Here is an 18,341-nt window from a genome sequence, read left to right as displayed (position 1 = left end):
TGCTGTCGGGCTGTAATGAGAATTTCAACAAATATACCATGAAATGTTTCTAAAATACATTACCCACGCTAGCTTTAATGATGACCCCTCATGACATCCTTTTGAATATATTTTTGCATTAAGCTGAAAATGTGCATATTACCTGAACAACACTATAAACATAATAAGAGAGAGCTGAGGTCAGCCAGGCCCCTGGCCTCAATGTAAAGAAGTGTTAGTATTCAGGAAGCGTAGGCTGACCTACCTTAGTGGCAGAGTAAGTACACTTTTGTCACTGCAGGGGCAGGTTAACTGAACACAACTTCAAACGGGAATCAATAATCATAATATTTCTTTGCACCCTCTGAAAACAGGGCCATCGGCAGGGAAGTGTTCCCCCTGCGTCTCCTTTAACACTGCTCCCTTTCATGCACTGACATTCATGTCTTGCCACCCTCTACCCACTGCAGTGTGGGCTTCCCTATACAGGGCACAGTGTTTACAGGCCACTCACATACAGGGCTGCAGTGTGTTGCTAACATGCAAACTCCCCGGCGAGTGTATAATTTGCCAGTCATGTCCAATTCGGATCGAGTAAATCTCCTGCTGACTTCCTGCCTGGACTGGCTGATGAATGCTGGGAAAACAGATCTGGTACAGTACGGTCACAAGACCCACATGCTGGAGCCAACAACCAGTGTGAGATGCCAAAGGATGACTCGGCTCTTTTGGATTAAAGCTGCAACGTTTTGTGCTAAAAACTGTATAATTTGCTACCAAAGTATTCTTCATCATTGGTCAGTGTTTCCCTCACATTTTTATTCATGTCATTGTGAAAAATACACGTATTGAAATACAGTGAGCCTTTAGAGGCAATTCAAGACTGTTATCAAAATTACAATAAATACATTAGACAGAAAAAGTTCTGTTGCAACTGAGAAAACTTCCTCAACTGCTGATGAGTACTGTGTGATGTGGTTGAACGCTCCAGAATAAAGACGCAAGTGGATCTTGAATTGAGGTTGTTCTGTCAACCATGGCAACCACAAAAAATGGGGAAAACAAGTCAGGAGCGGATTCTACTGGGAGCAGAGTTAAATTACTCACCAACAGAACGATTACCAAAAACAGTCCTGAAGCAACATCAGGTCCAAGTTTGATTATCTGGTTTGGGCCAACAGACAATGTTTATGGTATTAGTTAAAGTTACTAAAATAATCATATTGATAACAAGTCCCTATATTATAACTAGGCTTGGGCATTATGATGAGATTATCATTTAACACAATATTGTTCGGCCACAATAATAGTCCTCAGGTGTCCACGATAACAGAGTAACATTTAATTATGCAACACCTGTTATGAATGTTGCGCTATATATATTCAGTATAGTATAACCATTTTTTTTACCTCACTGATAATGTAGTTTTAGTATTTCGTAAGACAAAAACATGTTGTGAATTTTGGAAATGATTATCTTTGACACAGCGTCACTCACTGTGTGTTGAGAGTCAGAGAGGGGAAGCTGGTGGCTGTATGCAATGTTTTTGTAAGATATTAACAATAATAATTTGAATATCAACATTATGAATGAAACTTCAAAGCTTCAAACTATTCAGTAGAGCCCAACTGATGACCCATGTAGCCCAGCAGGAGTGATGTCTGCTCTCATTAGCAAAAAGAGTGAAAATACACCTATTTGGTGATTCTTGGGTTTTAGACCAAATTAACATGTACACCCGTGGCCAAAAGTTTTGAGAATGACACAAGTATTGGTTTTCACAAAGTTTGCTGCTTCAGTGTTTTTAGATATTTTTGTCCGATGTTGCTATGGTTACTGAAGTATAATTACAAGCATTCCATAAGTGTCAAAGGCTTTTATTGACAATCACATTAAGTTTATGCAAAGAGTCAGTTTTTGCAGTGTTGACGAGAAGTTGCTCTCGGAGGATGTTTTGGTACCATTCTTTATTCATGGCTGTGTTCTTGGCAAAATTGTGAGTGAGCCCACTCTCTTGGCTGAGAAGCAACTCCACACAGGAATGGTCTCAGGATGCTTTATACTGTTGGCATGACACAGGACTGATGGTAGAGCTCACCTTTTCTTCTCCAGACAAGCTTTTTTCCGGATGCAACAATCGGAAAGGGGATTCATCAGAGAAAATGACTTTGCCCCAGTCCTCAGCAGTCCAATCCCTGTACCTTCTGCAGAATATCAGTCTGGCCCTGATGTTTCTCCTGGAGAGAAGTGGCTTCTTTGCTGCCCTTCTTGACACCAGGCCATCCTCCAAAAGTCTTCGCCTCACTGTGCGTGCAGATGCACTCACATCTGCCTGCTGCCATTCCTGAGCAAGCTCTGCACTGGTGGTGCCCCAATGATCCCGCAGCTGAATCACCTTTAGGAGACGGTCCTGGTGCTTGCTGGACTTGTTGGGCGCCCTGAAGCCTTCTTCACAACAATTGAACCTCTCTCCTTGAAGTTTTTGATGATCCGATAAATGGTTGAGTTAGATGCAATCTTACTAGCAATTCATCTGATCACTCTTCATAACATTCTCGAGTATATGCAAATTTACATCATAAAAACTGAGGCAGCAAACTTTATGAAAATTAATATTTGTGTCATTCTCAAAACTTTTGGCCACGGGTGTAGAGCCAGAGAATGTAAACGACGAGATTTGTAAAGATGGAAACACTACATATCTCTTAAAAATCACCATCCAACAGTATACGCAAGTCTGCCACCTACTATCCACAAAGAGCAGCTGGACCAAAACTCTTATCGCGGTGGGCAATTAATCTAAAGAGTTTGTTTCAACTCAACCTAACAGGTTAGTTGTGAAAGCAAAAAATAAAAAATAAAAAATACAAAAATCCAGACTGCCACTGCTGTTGACTCATGTTAACTTTTCCTTTAGCAGGGCTATCAAAATTTTAGATTGAAATGAAATTCTCTGAGCACCTTAGCGCTCCCCAGAGGATAAACAAGATCCATGTTAAAGATCCTACTCCCTTAGTTCCATCATTGAACACAACATCATGATCTAATGAGCAAATTATGAAGTCATTTTCAGAGCACGTTGAGAGGATAAACTCTTTTGATTTTGATGACTTCGTGACTTTTTTTATCACGACCCTCAGGGCCCTCTGCAGATAAGGCCCTGAAAAATAGAAGAAATCATCAGTATATTGAGTCTCTGGGGACCACTGGAGGGTCTTTACACTTTGAATCATGTTAATGAAAGCAGTATATATGCTCTAATTGGAAAACGTATACATATGTATGCTGCTCTTCTACTTGGTGAACAGGTCCACGCAACACGCAGACTGAAGGCAGACACAAGCACATGTTCACTTCCCTCCACACACAAAAGCTCCTCAGTACAGTAACTACATGTTCACTGGACAAAAGCTCCACTGTCCACACACTGTGACCTTTAGATTGACTTTTCAATTGGATTTTTATGGGGGAACATGTACTGCTTTGGTGTATACAGAATAATTGGTGGTCTGGATTCAGGAGTACCAGCACTGGAGCAAAGCAAATTTGTATGGGGGCAGGAGCAAACGTACTGTACGTTACTGTATTTCCTATTTCTCTCAAATGTTTTCCGAAACATAGAGTATCTTAGTTGAGAGTTACGCTGTACAATGAGGAGGTTTGTGACCCAGCCACCATGTTGAAAACTGTTGAGCCAAAACACCGCCCACCACCCTGAGCAAACTCTCTCATTTTAAAGCCAAGCAGTAACTAACATATGTTTTTGAAAACATCTGAGCAGAGAAATAGGCAATGCAGTAACAGAATCTTTGTTCATATTTGATCAGCTTTGCCTAGTTTGACCAGAGTACACGAGCAGTGATTGACAGCTGTGTGAGAAGCTCCTCTGCTCTGATTGGTTGATTTTCTTTCTGGCGTGCTGGAATCTTGGAAGTGCCATCAGGAGCACTAAAAGGATGCAGAGGAACCTGATGTTTTCAAAGGTTATGTGTCTCATGTACTGTCAGGATATTGTGATAGTTAGCAAAGTTATTCTTTTATTAAAGTCAGCAACTGTGGTGTCAATGTATTGTTTACAGTTACACCAGTCAAGGAGGCTTTCAGTTTAGCGGTGAAATAATAGACGACACTCCTGGTCTCGATCATTTGTATTTTTCCTGGCAGCTTTGTCAGAGCCAAACACAAAGTGGGTCACATCTCTGCAATGCTTTCTGAAATCATATTGAAAACAGCTAAATAAGTAGCCAAGTCCTCACTGCACCATTGTGCCACATACCTTACTAGATGCCACTTTGTTTGGCCCCCAGAACAGAAGCGTGCAGGTACATTTCTATAAAGTGAAGGTGCTTTGACTTCCTTACTGTCTACTAGACTTCTACCACTGTGTTCATTTTTAATAAGTGAATCAACTAAATGCTAACAAAAAAAATGCACCCTTTTTATTCAGAAAATGTGCCATTGCAATTCAAGGTAGAGGTGCAACATACATACAGTACATCGCACCGTCCCTCCACATCCATCTGAGCTCAACTCAGATGGATCCCGCAATGCTTTTAATCGCAAGACTGGCAAAGTGGAACTCATTAGCATGCTTTATTTGACACTAATTCACTCATCGGAGACAAGGAGCTCCAGATCTGCCGCTGTAGAGGAGCTGTTGGCTGCACCACATAAGAAGGTTGTTCTTTTCCTTTTTGGAGGAGCAAAAAAGGGAAGGAGGTACGTGTGCAATGCTCATTAGGGAGAGCCATATGGTGGAGGCAAGAGGAGGAGATGGGGAAGGAAAAAACTGGGAGATGGAGGGATGGGAGAGAAATCGGTGCGGCACTTGGTCTGCATCGCTGGGACACATCCTCTAATGTTGAGATTTGTTTACAGCTATTTAGACGCATCCACCCAAACTGCTGTTATATTGTTTTCTCCTCTTCTATCAGAAGACGGGTGTGCTTTTTTCATTCCAACAAAGAGTGGAGGAGCAGAGAAACATACAGAAATATATCAATAATCCTCCAAATATTACCATGACAAACTTGTGGAAGGGGAAGGATGGAGTGCTGGGAGAAAGAGTGTTATTGTGACTAGAGGGGAGCTTATGATAATGGGAGTCGGATCTCCTCCTACGTGTCGGCCTGATGGCATCTGCTGCCTCCACTGATCAACAAATTATACATGAAATCAATTCCTGCACCTCCTGGAGGACTCCTCCCTCCATCCTCCTCCTCCACCTCGTCCGTCCCTTACCTCTCCTCTCTCCTCCTTTTGCTCTGTCTACTTTCTGCTTTGTCTTCATTCCTCCTCCTTTGTCCAGCTTCTTCCCCCCACTTCACCTCCTCCCCTCCTGGCTTTGTCCTCTCATCATCTCCTCTCTTTTCCTCTCACCCTCGCACTTGACAACAAGTAGGAGAAGTTTGTAAGTGTGTACCCAGAGGGAGTCGACCACAACCCTTCTCCGTCCTCCTCCTATACCTTCCCATCGCTCCCTCTTTTCTTCTCCCTGTCTTCTTCTTTCTGTCCCGCCTAACCCTGCCTCTGTTCTGACCGTCTGAGAGAGCACGCTTCATCACATCCAATCCCCCCACCTGCCAATCATCCACCGCACAGAGAGAGGGAGAAGAGGGGAGTAATACTTTCTGTGTTGGTAAAATGTTAGCACTACTACACATGGCAATACTATCACTTTTATATAACATTCCTATTTACAATTAAGACTTGAAACGATGACGACACTCGCAGATGACAAACTAATACAAAATGTAAAACACACTTTATTGTTTCATCTTTACCTCTTTGCTTAAGATTTCATTTGTTTTTTCTTTTCAGAAAATGTCCCAAAACACTGGCGATGAGGTAGATCTCTTGTAGATAAAGATGAAACTAAATTTGAATCATACCTTCTAAACTAAAATTAAATCGGGTTTGAATTGAAACCAATATAACTGAGCTATTAAAAAGATATGTAGCTGAGGCGGAGCTATAGCGGGAACCATAAAGTGCATCATTGGATGGATGGGAAAAATGACACTGAATGGAACTGCATAATTTACAAAAATAATTTACAAACAGTTTCTGATTGGATTTGGTGACACTCAAACAAATTGCTCCCAAATCTAAACGTTTTACTGGACTGAAAAAAAACTAAAAAGATATTAAACATGCAGAAAACATTTTAAATAATCTCTGCATGTTCTACGTGCAGCTAGTCTGACAAACTGTACTATTGTCACCACCACTTCTTCCATGAGCATCACTGCTGATAGTCTATGACAGTACCACCGCCTCTAATGCTACTGCCATTACAAACTACTGCAGAGGCAGGAAAACCTACCATCATTTCAAGAAATAAAAAAGAACCTGAAATTTACTGGGGGTTACTCTGACACAGATATGCACAGGCAGCAGCAGCATGATGCTCCACCAATTAACAGGCAGCCGCAGTCAAACATGGCAGCAATACACACTTCATAGTTCAAACAAGGCTTTCTTTATACTGTGATGATGATGATACAGCATGTGAGTCTGCTCACATCCACTCGCATATCACACAAACTCACACACAGACCTGAGACCTGCGGCTTGATTATGGCAAAAATCATAATCATCTTGGATTACTTCTGTCAATATTTAAATTATTGTATTATAATAATAATAATAATAATAATAATAATAATAAATCGATTTTCTATAGCGCTTTTCAAAATACCCAAAGACGCTTTACAGGGCAAAGACAAACAGAACAATCAAACAAAACAAAAAAAAGAAAGAATTATTATTATTATTATTATATAATATCACTGCACGACAACTATGGAAGTGTTGGGGAATGATGGTGGTTCCCACAGATAAGCTAGGGCTAATGGTCAGGTTAGTCTGACACACTACATTGTTACACTTCATACTTACACTGGCTCACAGTATTGGACCTGGATGTGAATGTGATTGGTGGAATTGTGCAATAACAGCATAATTCCTAAAGACACTCCACCAGTGCAGTCAACTGAACTTAAAGACAAACTTGAATGTGATTTTAATTTTTTTTTAATAAACCATACATCAGCAAACATAACATCCTGCTAATGACTGTGGGAGTGTAGCTTGTGTTGGCAAATCACAGAGAGACTGCGTGATGATTTCGGAGAGGAGTGAAGAGAGAATGATGAGGAGTATTCATTTTGATCTCAATGCCACGCGGCCCATGAGAAGTTAATGTTAAAAGATGCACATGCAACATTAATATTTCTTGTAAAAACATTCTGCGACAGGTAAGCTGAAGCTCCTGCTCTGTGCACGTTCACGTTAGGTTTAATGAGAGCCCGCGGTGCAAACGTCGGCGTCCGTATAAGCAGGATGTAGGGCTGGAAAGGCACTGCATACAAATTGTGTAGAGCTGCAGTTCAATATCAAGTGCCTTCACAATGCTTCTCCGGGAGGATGAGATGAAATGAAAGCCCACATTACTGGCGGGCAGTCAATCTGTAAAGTTATAAGAGGTAGTGGGAGAGTGAAACTGGCTGATTTGACTGAAGGCTCTCCATTTCTCAAGGCTATGCCTGCGGTTATCCTCCTCCTCATCTCCCCCCCCCCCACCCCTCCGGCTCACAGCAGGGATATACTTTAAATCACTTTGTCCTCTACCTAGAAAAACTTTCTGACAGGTCGTTCTGTGGACCGCACAAAATCTATTTCTTCCCACTATAGAGCCAGAAATATTCTTCTCTGTCCCGTTGACTTTGTACGTTTTGGACACCGATGGCTTCAAGTAGAAAGACGCCAGGGTAGAAACACACCAGGGGACAAAGAGAAATACCTGCTATGACGATTCCCTGCATTTTATCCCTCAAAATTGTAGCATGGTCACTAGGATGATACCTCAGGCAAGTGTGTGTATGTGTGTGTGTGTGTGTGTGTGTGTGTGTGTGTTTAGATAAATAGCTGGCACCTCTACATTCCGGACACTACTGTCAAGCTTTGCCTGCAGCCGTTATCTTCAAAGTGACACAGTGATGCTCGAGGGCCGGAGTGTCCCGTCACCGACCTGTGAAGGCTGACTGCACAGAGAGTCTGCTGCTGTGTGTGAAGTCCGGCTACAAGACCAGCACAAGCACAGAGAGCAGCACTTAACCACATATCAGCTGTCGGGATAAAACAAGAAAAACATTTGAAATTGGAAAAAATACGAGATGTTGGTTGTTATTCATGAGGTTAAAACGTAACAAGATGCATCAACAGTCTGACCAGGAGAACAACAGCATCGGCCGTGTCTTCCAACACTTCAAACCAACCATTTTCCTGACAACGGCCTCTTGTGGTGCTACAGATGATGACTGCTGTTTCTTGACAAACTAAAAGTATAATCCCACAAACACAAAAACACTGGAGACCCAACTCGACTCGTCACATACCGATGCTTGTCCAGGACTGTTGGCGTCACAGGGCAGCACGTCAAACTATGATGCTCCACTATGGTGGCAATAATCGCATGGTTAACATTGTGGATTCAATTTCTTAGGTTTAGGCAACAACACCACTCACAAAACCAAAACTCACTGTAGAGCACAACGTCATGGTACGGCTCAATCTCAAAGGCAGTAACCTTTCTTGTTTTTTTTCTGCTGTAGACAGCACCCCCTCAATGTAGGTGGGATTCTTAGCTGATCGTCAAAGCGACGCCACGTGAAATTTCCGTGACATAATCACAGTGTGGCAACCGGCAACCAAATAGAGGAAGACCACGGCGTGGTTTGGCAGGCTAAAAATCTGGGTTGAACTGAGATTGCTATTGATGTTAGCTTGGCTATATCAAAATGGCAGGTTTATGCATGATGTCCTCATGTAGCGCGAGTGACGATTCTCTCTGACCAATCACAACCCAGTATTGGTATCAGTATCAGTATCAGCTCGCTTGCTTGAGGGGATACCGAAAAAAGCACCAGGTACCACCCTGCCCGGCAACTGGATAAGCAAGTATACGGAATTGAGAAACAAGCTCTTTTTAATACTTTCCATCGGTTAAACATTTGTAAAATCCATTCAGACGTAAATGGTGACCAATAGCATTGATTTATGAAAAACAGGTGATGAAATATGGAGTTACAAGGTTTCCACCTGACAGCGATTATAGATGAGTATAGATGTGTAACAATGCTTCATTCCGCTGAAGATTTGCTTTCAAAACACAACCGACTAAATTCCTCTTTGGATCGAGGCACTGAGCTGTTGATTTTGCCTCTTTCATGTTGCTTTTTTGCTCCCTGATTGAATCAATGTTTTATGCTTTGTTATGTATTCCGACTGTGAGCACACTGCGTCCGATTCTTCACAGCCTGGAGTGTCAGTGAAGTGTGTTGAAGCTCAGAGACAGGGCAGCTGTCTCCAACTTGTTGTTGGGACTCGGAGCTGAACTGTGTGGTCACTGAGTGGATTGATGGGGGGGGGGGTGTTGCCTACCCTCGGCACCGAGTTGCATCAGCTAATCTTTTCAATAATGCAGAATCATGAATAAACATGGATCAATGCAGTGCAATACTGTAAAGGAGACCTGCCTTTACCCCCTTCTCTTTTCCACCCCTGCCTCCATTTTTTCAGTCCACTCCCTCTGTCTCTTTTCTCAACACAAAAAGTCTATTTTTCCTCCTTTTCCCTCCCTGCCAAAATCAAACGCTCCCACTACGCCCCCCCCCCTCCTCTGTCACTCTCTCCCCGCCCTTTTCTTTTCCTCTCTGGCCACAGCAGTGACAGACATTGTAGTGCCGTAGTGTTGCTGTGTCTCGGTGCGGACGAGTCAGGCCTGGCCTTCACTCTCGGCTCAATGGCTGCCCGGGTTTCCTCAAAGGCAGTCATCCAGCCAGCACAAAGCCTGCCCACTGGGAATAGACCCACAAAAGAGAAAAGGGGGCTGCTCGCCTCCTTTGCTCTGCTCCATCTGAAGCGGCCTGCCTCCACCACCTCCTATAAATAATACAACGCTGCCTGAACAAAAAGAAACCCTGCCCTGCTCCCGCAAGCCCCTGCTTCCATCTCTCCTTTATTCCCTCCCTCCCTCTACCCTTCCCCTGTTCCCCTTCTCCTCACCCCTCTTACCTCTGATTTTAAATCCATCCAGTCAAATGTTACATTAAATAATGTACATGTCTCTGTGATCAATGTGCTCATTATACTTTGCAGTCTTATATATTATAATATCGTATCTTAGCTTATCTTATGGAGCAGTGTGCCTGCACAAGTGTTTTAAATAGTAAAGTTTGAGTGAAGATGCTTGTGTTTGGGAAGTCTTGAGGATACGACTGGATAAATGAGAGTAAACTACACAAGTTGAGAGGTGAGAGTTTGAAAATAAATGTTTTGATAGTTTTGCTGTTGTTATATGCAGCCTCCATTTACTTCAATTCATCAAGACTACTGTGCATTTTTTTGGTTTATTTTCCATAAGGATTCAAGGTGACACAAGGCGAGTAATTCATTTACAAACAATCAGTTGTGGTTTTCCTTTAACCAAGTGTTTTCAGTTGCAACAAGTGCTGCCCTTTGGGAGGCAGTTTTAAAAAACAGCATTTCAGAAGGCCAAGAGGAACTTTTCCAACTGTTGCTTAACAGTGTAATATTGTACATCAGGGTTTGCTAAGCTCTTAGCACTAATACATACACTCAAAAAAACAAACAGAGGAAAAGAAAGAAGAAACCTCTAGAAGAGCAACAGAGGAGGGATCCCTCTTCAAGGATGGACAGAAGTGAAAAATAGACGTCATGTGTCCAAATAAGAATCAATCAATCCACATGGCAGAAATGACACATACAATGAGAGCAGTGATGGCAGTAGTAGCAGTCATAGATGGTAATAAAAGCAGTACTTAAAATAGAAATATGACAAACAATAATTAGAATATTAACGAACAAGTAATCCCATAGTGTTAGCACTTCATGTTAGCCAGCTAGCGTTAGCCCGCTGTCATATTACTAATATTAGCTGGTGATGTCTCTATGACTAGAGTTGAAATAGTTGATCGAAACATCGACACTGCAAGCCAATGCATTGATTCCTCGTGAAATTTCTAACTGGTTTGCTTCTTGCCAACTTAACTCAGCTAATGTCAAACATTTGTAACATACCAAATGGTGAATAGTGCATGTTCTGTACTGTTTAGGTTCTCTAAGTCATTGCAACTATAAACACTTGGTAGGAAATCCAGTTCAAACATGTGCACGAGTGATGTTTGTGGGAACGTGTGAATGTGTGTGTGTGTGCATGTGTCAGTGTATTAATGTGAATGTGTGCACAGGGATTAGGCCGCTATCAGGGAAGCTCTCCCAGCCTGTCAGGCTTTAGAACGGCCCGGACAAAGAGGCTGATTTCAATGTAAATGCAGCAGCTGAGAGGACATAGCTCTCTCAGTGGGGTGACTTCCACCCTCCACACACACACACACACACACACACACACACAGAGCATGGAGATTTGGTAGAGGGAACATCAAGAGATAAAATATTGAAGAGTGTCGCACAAAGTTGGAGATTGCTAGTAGCGGAGTTGATTTTGCACCTGTCAGTAATTACAGATGTACTGTGCTCCACAGCGCTGTGCTGCGGCCCTGTGTTGGCCCTCACAATCCAGTCTATCATTAGGACAGCCATTATCCCCGTGGCTGGCCTCTGCACCTCTTATTACATGCAAATAGTGCAGCTTTATCTGAGTGGTGAATGAGACCCCGGCCTCTAAAGAATGGGACACCCTCCTTGCCCACTCAAAGCCATTCCTCCATCTATTACTGCATTCTCTGCTTCAGTGCACACGGCACAGATCTCATGGCGTCATCAGTGTTAGAAAAGTCGGTGCGGTTTGGCGGGACGCAGAGACGTTGAGAGAGCTGTCAATGAGACTACTTGATGAACTGAACAGCTAATGATCAAATATGCACAATCGAAGCCCAAGGTGCATTATAACATTGTTTTTAAACACGTTATGGTCTATTTTCTAGTGCTATATCACTATTGCATCGTATTTCCACTTTTCAAAGCTAATTTGACTTTTAAGATGTTTTAGTGGCACGTTTTTTACATATTTATTTATTGCTAAGATTGAATCTATTTTTTCCTTTTCCTGACAGAAACTGGCTCCCATTTTACAGTCTATTGTCTCAATCAAAATATTTTGCAACATATTTGCTTTTAAATGGGGTTGCTATGAAGAAAATATGGAAAATTAATTAAAATGGAAAACTCCAGGGAATCAACTTGTTTTCTGCTCTTTTCTTTACACTGTTAAAAAGTAGAACTTGACCTTCTTCATGAACAATTTTTCAACAATTTTCAATTTAGGAGTTAAATTCAGTCCTTGACAATATATAAAAGTAGTTTCTACAATCACTTGGAAAATATACTATTGTAAGCTTTACGGAAGAAATATCTAAGTTATATTTATGAAGAAATGTTTGTTAACATCCCTACTGTCAATAGTAAACATCTTGGAAGGAAGATTTTGGGTTCCATCTTCATGATGACGTGGCAAAACATTTTATTGAATACAAAGAAAATTACACTAACAAATCCTATAAAACCTAATACAAGATCATTCAATGACGTCATGTAACCCCAGCTGTTCAATATACTGTAAATCTATGTGGTACAGCTGTGGTACCTACAGTCAGTTTATCTAAATTGAGATGAAGAGAGTATTCAGGATAGACCTCCAAACCCACCTTTTTACTGGGATTAGACTCCAATTATGGACGTAGGTGCAGGTGCATTCTTGGAGCGGCTTTGTTTGCTGCATGCTTCACAATATTACATTAATCGTTAAACCATTGATATTTTAGCGTGGCATTAAACACTTAAGTGCATTTTGCCATTTGAGAGACATGTGTTTAGAGGTACTCAACTGATGTGGTTATAAAGGACCGGTTTCCCAATAGCAATAGAATAATTACATACTAACCACATTTAGTAAATTCACTGCTGCTGTTGCTCTTTTTTTTTGTAAGGCTGTTTGTTCTTTTTTTGTCATCGTCAGTATGTCTTGTTTGTTGAATGTATGCATTTCTATTGTATTATACAATAATGATATTGAAAAAAAAGTAGAAAAAACGTTCCATTTTTTAAGAAATTGATTGACGAGGACACTTTAAAATAACATTTTTGTTCTGTTTGAGCATCATGAGCACATTTCCCCCCCATTTTGTTTACACATTTATAAGAATCTCTGAATGGTTAAAACAGCCAAATGCAGGCTAATCCACACAACCCAGAATATTGTCAGCATGCTCTCAGCCCTGAGAATTAAAAACAGAAACACATTCTTCTTCTTTTTCAAGGTCATAATGTGGGTAACTATGATGCAAGGCACCGTTAGCCTACACTCTACTTTGCAAAGGGGATGAACATGAATATCAAACTAAAATGTAGATTTAGCTACACCACACTTCATGTCTCTTCTTCTTGCATGGTAATGAGCATGTACCTGTCAGGCAATCGTGTGCAGGATGCTGCCTCAGGTCAGTGTTTGCTGCCAGAGGATGCCTTGCCATGGCTGTTCCTTCGTGCACACACCTGTATGCTGTCCCCGCTCTCTGTCTGCAGCTTGACATTTGGTACGGTGAAGATAGAAGACACTGCGGGGGGAGAAGACGCAGGCAGATTAGAAGCGCGCAGGCTGACAGGAAAACGAACATTTCAGAATAAGTTGTTCAAGACAGAAATGGTTATTAAGAAGTGAATACATGAATATTTATTTTGCAGCGGGAGTCTTTTTAAATGTTGTCATAAAATAAGTATTTTTAAAGGTATTTTAAGTTACATTTTAACATTTGATTTTCTTAAATTGGAATATGTTTGGAACATTGATCTGAACTGAGACATATTCAGGGTCTCACCGGCAACATAACCGCTAAACATAGTTGCACAGGAAGTTGCATGGAAAATACTATAAGCGATGTGACCCTTGCGTGTGAAATGTTTTAAAGAAAGAAGGTCATTTGTTTCATCGGTTCCTGTTATGTCATATATTAGCCCCTTTTCACCGTAGGAAGTAAAGCTAAAACCTGGGGCTTCCCATGACCTGAACTAACCCATAATCCTTTCAGGCTTTGGTAAAAGACTCTTTCTTGCCTATCTATCATATGCACTCGAATAGCCTTGGAGTTTAGTCAGTGGTGGGACATCAGGGCCAGCAAGGCCTTCTCTACTGGCCTAGACAGAATCACAAAGTTATAGCTATTTTATAATCATTTTTTTCCCCCATTATCTTATTTTCTCATTGCACAGCTACTGTCTTCCTCAGTTGCTCTGCTTCCAGTGCAGCTTGTTTTAAGTAAAGCTTTTATCCAATCAGATTTCACCTCTGTGTCTCTAGGTAAGAAGAGAGGCCCGAGGCCTGCAGACTCACAAGTGAATCCCTTTGCACTTTAAGTGAATGGGGACGATATTGTTGATTGTCATAGTGTTCAACCAATCAGATCTTTAGTTTGACATGTTGGGCGTATTCTTTGACGTGTCAGCGCCTTCTAGCTGGCCTACAAGTACGTGATTGGTCAGTGGGCTAGCGTGACATGTTGGGTGGTGACAATCCCAAAATCTGCTGCCTCTGTCGAGCGGACATTTTCAGCCCTCAAACGCATTAAAACGTATTCAAGAAATACAACTGGGGAGGCTCGACTGTCTTCACTGGCATCCATGAATCGAGAAGGACTTCTTACTGGAACTAAAACGCACAGATGTACTGAACAACCGTGAGATTGAACTCTTTGTAATCAAAGAAAGGAGGATGGACTTTGTCTTTAAATAGTGAACAGCAGCTCTGGTAAGTTAAATGCTTTTGTTTTTACATCTGCAGTAGCTTTAATATGCTTGTTTATATATTATTATTTGTACAACTTGTTTTTATGAAGATGGATTTTTGTTTGGTTTTATATGTGATAGCGGGTGCTGCCGTGAGCCCCTCCGCCGCCCCAAAGCACTCACAGCTTACTCTCACAGTAGTGCGCAGCAGTCCCAGCTGCAGTCAGAGAAGAGAGGAGACACACTCTCGGCGTATTCATGTATCTGCACTCTGCAGTTAGTGTATTTGTAGGTGTTGAGCTTCATTTTTACACGAAACAATTAATAACCGTAGCTGTGGCGTCATAATGAGGACAGCAGTGAAGGCCCAGGTATAAAATGCACGGCCCTGAGTTTAGTCCAAGTTATTTTGTTCAGGCTGGTCTCATCCAAGATTCGGAGCAAAAGCTAGATTCGTAGATATCCCATGCAATTATTTCCTTTAGTATCCACGTAATTGTGAACGAAGAAGTATAGAGCTGAATCACACTCAGGGAGGGCGTGAGAGGGGGTGGATGGGTCCAACAAACTACAATCTTTCAGTCAGGGGACAGCTGTTCGTTGTGAAACGAGAAGTCAACGTTGACGTTTTTGTCACGTATGTTTCACAAGTTATGGCATTTCGTGACTATTTTAACCCAAACAGCGATCTTTTACGATACCTTACTAAGTAGTTTTGTTGACTGAACCTAACTGATTTTCCTGCGGAGAAGGAAGTTTATTTTGAAATGACCGTATTCGTGTAAACGCACGAAACATGAGGAGTAACTTTTCGTAGGAACCGCTTGATGAGGATACGTTGTTGTGTTATGTTACCTAATTTAGAAGTTAGATCAATATACATCCTTTCAAGGAGGAGTGATTAACACACGATTTTCAACCATAACAGACGTGATCACACATGTTCCACCATTGGTCCTGGTGATGGTGGTGACCGAGCCTGGAGCTCTGCAGCGGGACGCTGTTGCCTTGGGGAGGCGTGCCTCACAGATTGAAAACCCATCTGGCAAAGGCTCATCGGTATCGTAGTATCTAAGGTTATCCAGCTAGCCCAAACTGACGGTGTCTCTAAGTTGCCAACAAAGCTGGAATCATTAAAAATGTTGGCCATAACATTGTGATATTATCCTGAGTTTTCAAGTTGGTGAACACTGAGGATACCATTAAAGAAAGATATGAAATAGTAATTCAGGGTGAGGAAAATACCCACTACCCACTATTCCATTGGCTCATTGTGGTTCTGATTCTATTCTGGGCAACAATAGGGATACAAAGTTGTTTATTCAGCACTAATTCCTATTGGAGGCAAATGGATTGAAATACTTGCTCAATGTGGGAAGAGCACATCCTCCTCTCTAAGTAGGAAATAAAAGCAGCAGGGGAAACGGACTGCTCTGTCTGGGCACTTTCTTTCCTTTCACTTACAGATCTACAGTATATAAGTCCAGAGAGACTTATATAGAGGCCCCTAAGGCCTTTGCTCTCACTTCTTGTACTGCCAGACACCCACACACTCTCACTGAAATCTAAATTAAAAATGTCACAATCCAATCCACACAGTAACAGCAACCTCAGGAGCTCTTATTGTCTCAATAATTCTGCCATTGTCCATGGTAATCTGTCTGGGTATTGTCTGGATAAACCCATAATACACATGACAATAGAGTGCACAGTTGGCCATAGAGAACATACGCTTCATCCCCGCAGGGATAACATGGGACATTTACGTGAAAGGTTCATCAATTTCTCCACCATCTCTGAGATGTTTTTTCCTTGGCCATACATCCTCCGTGGTTACTGGCAGTACTGGGTGTTATGAGCGGTACGTCATGCTTTCACTGGGCTGCTCACAGTGGCTCCAGTCTCCCCTGGCGGAGGAACATGATTACCATGCTGTGGTTGTAGTCAAACACTCACAGCTGGAGTAATTAGCCAGTTCTTTATCTACATTCATTTCTCATTTGCATAATTTTGACACATCCTTCCCCCACAAAACTGCAAGTGGCAAATCCACACACACACACACACACAGACACACACACACACACAAGGAGGATACTTTGTGTTTATCCACTCCTGTCCTCATTTTAGGAAACTGTTTTAAGTCACTTCCATTCTTCCCTCGGTGGCTCTACTGCTTTGCGTGTGTCACATGTGCGTGCAGAGATGAGAGAATCAGAGAGAGAGAGAGATAAAGCGACAATAGAGAGAGAGGGAGAGAGAAAGAGTGAGCGAGCATGACAAGAATCTAAATGAGCCATCTCTCTTCTTTCCCTCTCTTAGTGACCGCCGCTCTCTGATTCTTTTCAGACATGACAACCTGCTGGGGGCTGATAACAAGATTAATAATGCTGAAAAATCCTAATCGGTAGGAATTTTAAAAAATTGAACTCTCCATTAAAATTGCCACCATGTCAGAATAACAGCTTATGGGATTGGTTATGTATGTAGCGTGTCATATAATATGGACATGTCATCTCTGACATATCTTCATTCAATAACCTAATTCTGTAGGATTAATTGAAATACAGCCTTACTGTGAAGCTTTGCCTGAAGCATAAAACACATAAAACAATGTTAATTCAAATCTCTGGCATGAGACTGATCTCAAAACGGTCACCAACATTTCTTGATCTCGAAATTTACAAATGTGTACAATTTGTGCGTAATTTACAAATACATGTTCCAAACTACACAAAAACACCAGGCAATGTGAACACATAGAACCGTTTTAGTAATGTCAACCTGAATAAAAAAATTTAATTGAATTGAACGTTATAGATGAACTGATGAACACTTTTACAACAGCAAAAAAATATGCATAATCCAGGAACAAATAGAGTTGATTTTAACATATAAAGTTAGCTGTGACCATTTTGAGAACAAACTAAAATGAAGATGTATTGAAAGGTAAGACGTGTTTCTGAGGTTTACCGAGTGCCTCAGTGAGCTCTAGACGATAGAAAAACAAACTGAGCATGTTTCTGCGGCCAGCAGAGGTCCGGCCGGACTTACTGTCCCTACGGCATCCACATAGTAACAGAGGTTTTCTCTGAGTGAACAAAAACAACCCGGGGTTGCTGCTCACCACCTTCTTTACAAAGACAGAGAGAGAGAGAGTAGAGCAGAAGGATACTGTAGGGGAGGAGCAGAGGGAAAAACTAAACAGAGACGGAGTCAAAGCCATAGAGAGACAGAGAGCTTTCTGACTGTCAAGGTAAATAACTATGTTATTTTAAGAAAGCAAACAAGATCTTCTGCACATTTATAGATATTGTTTGACTTTTACTGGATGTAATTAAATTGTATGACTACCAGTTTGCTCCATTTATAGGACAACTAAATGCAAGTTTTGTGGAAGGTCGCACAAAATGTAATCATTTTGGGGCACAATAACACACAACGGTCAAAATCATCAAATTAAATCATGTTATTAACTCCACTATGCTGCAGTACTACTACTATATGTAATCATTCGTTTTTTTTTATTGTCTAATAAAATTGTACACAGCACAACGTAGTAAAATTTCTCCTCAGTATTTAACCACTCTAAAGCATT

At 41.5% G+C, this 18,341-nt stretch overlaps 1 protein-coding gene across 1 annotated transcript in view; it reads right to left on the bottom strand.

The window, feature by feature from the left end:
* Positions 1-13,441: 13,441 nt before the first annotated feature.
* The window catches only part of cdk14 (cyclin dependent kinase 14), a 147,244-nt gene continuing 142,344 nt past the window's right edge, over positions 13,442-18,341 (bottom strand). The window contains exon 14 of the mRNA XM_076105402.1: positions 13,442-13,578. Coding sequence (XP_075961517.1) covers positions 13,463-13,578 — 116 coding nt within the window. The 3' untranslated portion in view covers positions 13,442-13,462. The remainder of the gene's footprint in view (positions 13,579-18,341) is intronic.

This window comes from Anarhichas minor, unplaced genomic scaffold (genome assembly GCF_050575085.1).
Source record: "Anarhichas minor isolate MPS153535 unplaced genomic scaffold, ASM5057508v1 ptg000032l, whole genome shotgun sequence".
Taxonomy (NCBI): Eukaryota; Metazoa; Chordata; class Actinopteri; order Perciformes; family Anarhichadidae; genus Anarhichas; species Anarhichas minor.
The sequence above is the reverse complement of the archived record's forward strand: the minus strand, read 5'-3'. Positions and strand labels throughout refer to the sequence as shown.